An 8110-nucleotide genomic window follows, 5' to 3' on the forward strand; every position below is an offset into this window, starting at 1 on the left:
CTCAATTCTTCAGAAAGTTAGTATGGATTGCTATAAGAAAACTATTTTTGCTGATGAGAATGTTATTTGAAATTCTTCAGAAATTCTCTTTCCAAATAACTCAAATCAATTAAACAGATATGTTAATGATGCGAGACAATTTTGGCACCCCATAGGCTATAAATGATGCGACACACATTTAGGTATAAGATTTGAATTTTTTTAGTGCTATCTAGCCACACTTATTAAATAGATCAGATTAATATATGTTGTTTGTTATATATATATAGTTGAACATTATCATTGGTTTGGAGAAATTGGTCCACTTAATATCCACATATATATATTTATTTAAAACAATTACGAGCTGAATTTCATTAATTTATTTCATTAGTGGAATTCAAATGATAGAATAGCTTTGTGAATATCATATTTCTCTTCTTAACCTAAAAATAAAACTGATATTTATAGTAAAATAGTACTATTAAATATTTGTATCATTAGAAGGAAGCTAAAACATTACTATAAAACAATAATATTTTTTTGTATACTTTTTGCATCCAAAATGATCATAGATAACAATTACAAATAGTTTTTTATATGTTAAAAAATATACTTATTAATAGCTTGATTTATCTTCCCAACACACTGAAATTCTACGCATAATATGGACAAATTAATTTATATTTAAATAATAAATTTAATACATATTATATATTAATATCTTCTGTTATTAATAAATTCTCTTTCTTGACTCCCTTTTTATGTGATTTTTCGAAAGAAATACGAACTGACGGGGATACCAACTTTTATATATTTAATTTATTTGGACCCTAACAATAACCTACCTTTTCATGCAATCGTACCATAATAAAATTCTTGATTTATATATAATTTTGATACATGTCATAATATAAATTGGGCAGCCAACATAGAAAAAGCTGTGATCCAAGTGAGAATTATGATGGTGGGTTCACATCCACCTATATTGTGAGTCATATTTGACACTATTTTCAAATAGATATTAATGATGGTCGTCTCTGTCTATATTCAACACGAAATGGACATTGTGACAATTGACTGTAATTCTTATCGGTCATGTTTGGCCGCCTCCGTTATAAATAAATTATTAATCAAGAAAGTATATAATTTAAAATAATAATAGTAACAAATAAGATATGTTGAAAATTAATAAATCTCAATTTAATTTAACTGGGATCGATGAATCATGATTGATGTATATTCTTATACAAAGAATTATGTTAGTACTACATTATAAATCAATCATATGCATCATCTACTGACCTACTACATGTTTAACTATAATGTAGAAAGAGTTGAACAAATATACACACAGATTATCATAGAAATTAAAAAATGTCTTTGCTTATTAAGAATTCGAACCTTGATACTGCATTCATCCAACAAATGTATCCATGGATAGTAAATCTTCGTGATTGAAAAAATTAGGTTAGGTGTCTATTGGCAATTTGGCATAATACTTGGTATATATTCTCATTTGAACTATACCCGATTTATACACATTTAATCTATTATAATAAGACATGAAATAAACATTAACCAATTTTGAACAAAAAGTGGCATGCTTATGAAAGCCATAGTGTTTGAAAGTCTTTAGCCATCAAAGTAGAATAAATTTAACTGAAATACGACCTACCACACTTGACTTCCTAAAGTAAAGTCAGCTGCTCTATTTTTTCCTATTTTATTTTGTCCTTTTCCATTATTTGAAACTAATAATTCTTGTAAATGCCATTTTGTTCACATGGTGATAAGGAAAACTCAAACAGAAGAAAACCCATGCAGAAATCTCAAGCCTGAGTTTATATTTTCAACTTAATTTGATAGTGAAATACAGAATAATAAAATAATGACAAAGATAGAATGTCATTTTCTTGGATGTATATATCCTTTCTTAATTAAGACAAAGAAAATTGTACAAAAGATATAAATAGTATGAAAATTGTGTATTAGTTCTATTGTAAAAGTAAAATTAAAAGCTATTATGGATGTTTAATTTCTTCTTTACCTAATTATGTTGACGTCTAGTACTACATACTTATGACAAGTGTCTATAGATATTAATAATCAACAACAAAATCAGCTCATCATAAATTTTTTAACATGATTTGCACCATCTTAATTAATTAGAATATACGGCAAAATTGCAACATCGGCCGTCCCTACATTTTCTTTTGATTATTTATGTTCATTACATTTTGAGTTTATAAACTTTATGATTATGCATTTTTCGGTTATCAAATACAACTATATTATAGTAGTAATAAATTAGAAATCTAATAAACTAAAAATTCCATCTGTCAATAAAAATTGTTATCCTAATATTTTTTTATAAAAGAATGCTCAAACTATCAAAGAGAAAGAATAGATCATGACAGTCAACAAGGATACGCCATACTACAAAGAACAAACCAAATGCAATGCTAGAAAAAAAAACACATAATAAATCCCACTTACTATGATTGTGCAGCACATGTACTAATTTTGATGACGTGGGATGCATATAATTATTAGTTAGATAATTGCCCTCCTCATAAATTAACATGTCTATTACTCCATGTGGTCATGTGGAGTGGGGGCTCTTAGAGCATCCGTAATGGGGCGGACGATAGGCAGCCAGATGCCTCGGGCGCGCCATCGTCCGCCCACTATGGGTGCGCGGATGCATCGTCCGCGGACGATACGCGGACGATAGGGCATCGTCCGCGCCATCGTCCGCCCACTGTGGGCGACGCGGACGATGGCACGGACTATGCAACGTGTTTTTGTTTGTTTTTTTTTTTTAATTCTGAAAAATTTATTTATATAAATACCCCCTACCCCACCTTCATTTTTAACCTTTCCATTCACTTTTCCACACTCAAATTACACTATAAAATGGATTCCGGTGAATACCCAAGTCTTAATGGTCCTATGTTTGGGGGTGGTCCACGTTGGCCGGGGTACAGACCGTGACGAATATCGGTCGTTCGACTCCAACATGCAATGTCAGGACCCGGCCAAAGCCGAATACCTCCAGGGGATGATCGATGAGCTGCGCCGCAATTTGAGACTTTTGTAGAGTAGTCAACTTTTTTTTCATTTCTAACTCGTGTAAAACTTTTTTTAAATCAATGTAGGATTTGTCGTTTTTAATTAATCGTGGTATTTTTAATTATTTTGCATTGACATATTTGAAAACATTTAAATTAATTAACAAAACAATAGTGAAACCTATACGGTGGCCTTTAGGGCAGCTTATAGGGCGCCCCACTGCAGGTGGAAGGATAAGAGGATAAAATGCTGATGTGGCGGTGCATAGGGCGGGCTTTAGGACGTCCCTTAGGGCGCCCTACTGCTAATGCTCTTAAACTGTCAAATGTAATTTGATATTTGTATAGAAATTATTAATTTTAGCCTCCCTAACTTAAATAATTTTTCTTAATGACTTTTATATTTTACCTTGATTGTGTTGTGTATACCTGTAGTTACGAATTTTATTTTGGTTCACTAATTCAATTCACACCCCGACCATTATCTTTTCTCCTTCGACTTTGTGCATCAATCTCGTAAATATTGTTCTCCATTTATAAAAGAAAGGGCGAATGATTGATTTTGTCACATCGTTGAGAGAATTTTCATGAAAATATTCTACTACTACTATTTAGGTAATTATTATGTAGTATCGGTAGTTTGGTAGTTTCATTTTTGCGAGTAAAATGTCCCACGAAAAAAGTTTATGATTTAGACCTAAAAAGTTTCAGCAATTAAAATATTGATAAGAAACCGAAATTATACGCCGATTGAATAATCGAATTATAATTTGGGTGATCAACATGTATTTTTGATAATTTGATCGCAATATTTTTGCATGACATTTTATTTAAACAATGGGTATTTTTTAAAAATGTCCCAAACGATGCTATTACCCTAAAAAGTGAATTGGAATCGAAGAGCCTAATTTTTGAATAAAGAACTACTATAAATTATTGGAATTTATTTTCATAATTTGTAAGTTGTTTATAAACTCATTTTGGCAAAACACACTTGGCTGCCCAACCGATCTTGAATAGTGTAGTCAAAGTTGCGCACACAACAAATTTTTTAAAATTTGAACCAATTATTCTATATAACTATTTAGACAGACTGTTTTAAGCAATTTTTATTTCATTCGTACCATCCTTCCTTTGATGACCAAGTCCACCAAAGTACTGCAATTGCCACCCCCTTAATCTTCAACAATAATTGTTGCCATTTCATATTCAATAATAAAACTAAACTTGGACTCATTCAGACCTTCTTTAATGTTTTTCACACTCCCAAAAGCAAATTAAAATATAGTACTCCCCTTCATACGCGTAAAGTATAGTGACATAAGCTTTAAAAAATATATTGCATGTGACACATTTTGAAGTGGAGCAAGGGGTCCATAAAGATCTTAGATTAAGTGGGTTTCTGATATTTTATTACATCTTAGGTTCTAAAAATGGAAACAACATATTTTTAGTGAATATACGAGACTAATAATAAAATTATAGTTTAATATTGTCTGTAATTTTTCCAAGAGACTTGAATGTAAACAGAAATCTGAGTTTATATCTCTATTTAAATCTTAATATTCAGAATATACTTGTCAATTTGATAATACACTAAACACTTATTTAGCGACATCATCACTTAAAAAAGCATATGCGCCACATCGAAAATATGTACTCCCATGTAGTGAATATTTCGACGCGAGATAATTATAAATTATGCTAAATTTTATAACTTTTTCAACTACTCACTCGTTCTGTCATTGATAATCTCAATTTAATATATTTGTTCATATGTGAATAATTGTCTCATTTGCTTTTTTAAGTATTCTCTCCGTCTGCCATTAGGTGTCCCATTTGAGTGAAAAAAGATGGTAGAATATGGGGTTTGCCTACCATTATAGTAAAAGTGAACCGAAATTTCTAACTAAGAACGGACTAAAATCGTAAACCGAAACTTTTAATAGCCGAAAGAGGGAATACTATTTACTAGTACCTTTTGTAATGTATCCCACTCAAATTTTATTAATACTAATACGTATATATAAGTACGATCAACCATTTTCTACCCAATTTACATTACATTTCTTAAAATTGAGGCGAGTCAAACTATGTCCATTATTAGTGGACCGACGGAGTAATTCTTAAAATCATAAGCCAAAAATAAAGCTTTATAGTACTTTCTTAATGATTTACCCATATATTGTTAAGAGTTTTATTTTGACTTTGAGCTATTAGAACACCACTAACCCAATCACAACAAACCACAAATCACCCTCTCTCTATAAATACCCCAAACCATTAATTTCAACACACAACAAAAAAAACCATGGAGCTCTACTACGCCTCCTTCCTCTGCCTCTTCGTCTCCACCGTCGTCCTCGCCCTGCACCTCCTCTTTTACAAGTCCAAACCCTCCTCCCCCTCCCTCCCCCCGGGCAAAACCGGCTGGCCATTCCTCGGCGAGAGCCTCGAGTTCCTCTCCACCGGCTGGAAGGGCCACCCGGAGAAGTTCATCTTCGACCGCATCGCCCGCTACTCCTCCCTCGTCTTCCGCACCCACCTCCTCGGCGAGCCCGCCGCCGTCCTCTGCGGCCCCTCCGGCAACAAATTCCTCTTCTCCAACGAGAACAAGCTCGTCCAAGCCTGGTGGCCCTCCTCCGTCGACAAAATCTTCCCCAACGACACCTCAAACCAAACCAGCTCGAAAGAGGAAGCCATCAAAATGCGCCGAATGCTCCCCACCTTCTTCAAGCCGGAAGCCCTCCACCGCTACGTCGGGATCATGGACCACGTCGCCCGCCGCCACTTCGCCGACGGATGGGAGAATCGCCAAAACGTCGTCGTTTTCCCCCTTTCCAAAAACTACACGTTCTGGCTCGCCTGCCGCCTTTTTCTCTCTATTGAAGACCCCGCGCAGGTGGAGAAGTTCGCGGAGCCGTTTAATTTGCTGGCGTCCGGGCTGATCTCGATCCCGATCGATCTGCCCGGGACGCCTTTCAATAAGGGGATCAAGGCGTCCGCTTATATAAGAAAGGAGCTCGTTGGTATTATAAAGCAGAGAAAGGCGGATCTTAGCGACGGAAAAGCGTCGCCAACGCAGGATATTTTGTCGCACATGTTGCTTACTAGCAATGAGGATGGGAAATTCATGCACGAGGCCGATATTGCGAATAAGATTCTCGGCTTGCTCATTGGCGGCCACGACACTGCTAGCTCCGCCTGTACTTTCGTCGTGAAGTACCTAGCCGAGCTTCCCGAGGTCTATGAAGGCGTCTATAGAGGTACAAAAATCATGTTTTGTGTCTCCAACTTTAAAAAAAATAAATATTTGTTGGTGATTCTTAGGTGGATTATTGTTTTTTTTTTTTAATTTGCAGAGCAAATGGAGATTGCGAAGACGAAGGCGGAGGGGGAGTTGTTGAACTGGGAGGACTTGCAGAAGATGAAGTACTCGTGGAACGTTGCGTGTGAAGTGCTGAGACTGGCGCCGCCTCTTCAGGGCGCGTTCAGGGAAGCGCTTGCAGATTTCACGTTCAATGGTTTCTCCATTCCGAAGGGCTGGAAGGTAATTTCACAACACAACACAACACTTTGGATGTTAGATAATACTTAAAAACTTGGATCCAAACCCTAAATTGAAAGCTTATAGTAGCATTTAATCATGTTTTGTGATATTATATAAAGAGCACAAAATATGATTAATCTAAAAAAAAAAAATCACTTCAATTAAGTGGAAACATTTAATTTCATGCAAGAATACATTGAAAATTGAAACATTAAATATGATTAATTAATCATTTTTTTTAATCAGTTTATTTAATTTGTATACATGTATTCTTGCAGTTATACTGGAGTGCAAACTCAACGCACAAGAACTCAGACTTCTTTCCAGAGCCCGAGAAGTTCGACCCGTCGAGGTTTGCGGGATCAGGTCCCGCCCCATACACGTTTGTGCCGTTCGGGGGTGGGCCGAGGATGTGCCCCGGGAAGGAGTATGCCCGATTGGAAATCCTAGTGTTCATGCACCACCTCGTCAAGAGATTCAAGTGGGAGAAAATGATTCCTGATGAGAAAATTGTGGTTGATCCAATGCCAATTCCGGCTAAGGGTCTTCCAATTCGACTCATCCCCCACGTTTCTCAAAATTAAAGAATATGATTTTCCTAAATAATAATAAAAATATTTATACTATAGTATTCCATTTATGAGGATGGTATGTCAATTATACATGTATATAACTATAAACACCATGAGTTATTTGAATTAGGGACCGAAGTAAGGGTCCTACTATCATGTTCTCTTTCTACATTTTTTTTTGGTTTTTGGTATAGTATTGGAGTGTTGATGTAATGATGTTTTGTTATACGGATAAACAGAAAGTAAAAAAGGAAAATGTTGGTATGATTGCAACTTGGACGATTGATTAAATATTATATATTCACATCCTTTGGCGCTGTATTATTTTGACTTGTGAACTTATATTTAAATTATTCGTTTTGTGATGACAGAGTCACGCTTATAAAATAGTGTCGACATAATGATTATCATATATCAAAACCTCCAAAAAATTATCATTTGTGAGAATTGAGGAGAACAGTATAATTTGAATTGGATGCAACCGACAGATCTTAATAAAAATATAGGCATATCACCTGCCAAATAAATGCACTTATCAGGTAACTTGAATTGAATAAATATTTCTTTTCTTTTACACCGTATATATATACGTATTTCTTTTCTTTTACTCCGTAGTGAAATTGGGCTAGTCGTGATTTGAATCACGATCAAACAATTGTCAAGTGATTTTATGTTATTTACAATTAATAACTAAAATTCATCATAACTGGAACCGGTTCTATATATTTACCTACAATAACAATTCATACTCACAAAACTTTTTGACGTGAATAACACAATTATTCCTACAAATTCAATAGAATAATTCACAGCTGTGAATCTACCCTATTTTGTCTATAATTCACCATCAAAACCTTCTAAAGACATGAACTAACGTTTTTTATTAGACAAATGGTCACTAAATTCGCACAATGTTTTTTGGTTTTTCCCATAAA

The 8110-nt window shown here is 34.6% G+C and overlaps 1 protein-coding gene across 1 annotated transcript; it reads left to right on the plus strand.

Annotated features, from left to right (window-relative positions):
• The first annotated feature begins 5337 nt into the window (after nt 1-5337).
• Nucleotides 5338-7499, plus strand: LOC121784991 (beta-amyrin 28-monooxygenase-like). The gene is made up of 3 exons (XM_042183303.1): nt 5338-6319; nt 6416-6603; nt 6882-7499. Exons 1-3 carry the CDS (start codon nt 5365-5367, stop codon nt 7185-7187), a joined length of 1449 nt encoding a protein of 482 aa, XP_042039237.1. The 5' UTR covers nt 5338-5364; the 3' UTR covers nt 7188-7499.
• Nucleotides 7500-8110: the final 611 nt, after the last annotated feature.

The sequence above is a fragment of the Salvia splendens genome, chromosome 21 (genome assembly GCF_004379255.2).
Source record: "Salvia splendens isolate huo1 chromosome 21, SspV2, whole genome shotgun sequence".
Lineage (NCBI taxonomy): Eukaryota > Viridiplantae > Streptophyta > Magnoliopsida > Lamiales > Lamiaceae > Salvia > Salvia splendens.

Excerpts from the sequence above, each read along its gene's own strand:
- LOC121784991 (XM_042183303.1), top strand. The coding sequence starts at position 5,365 with ATGGAGCTCTACTACGCCTCCTTCCTCTGCCTCTTCGTCTCCACCGTC. Across the intron at positions 6,320-6,415 it reads CTATGAAGGCGTCTATAGAG|AGCAAATGGAGATTGCGAAG; the intron begins GTACAAAAATCA and ends TTTAATTTGCAG. Across the intron at positions 6,604-6,881 it reads CCATTCCGAAGGGCTGGAAG|TTATACTGGAGTGCAAACTC; the intron begins GTAATTTCACAA and ends GTATTCTTGCAG.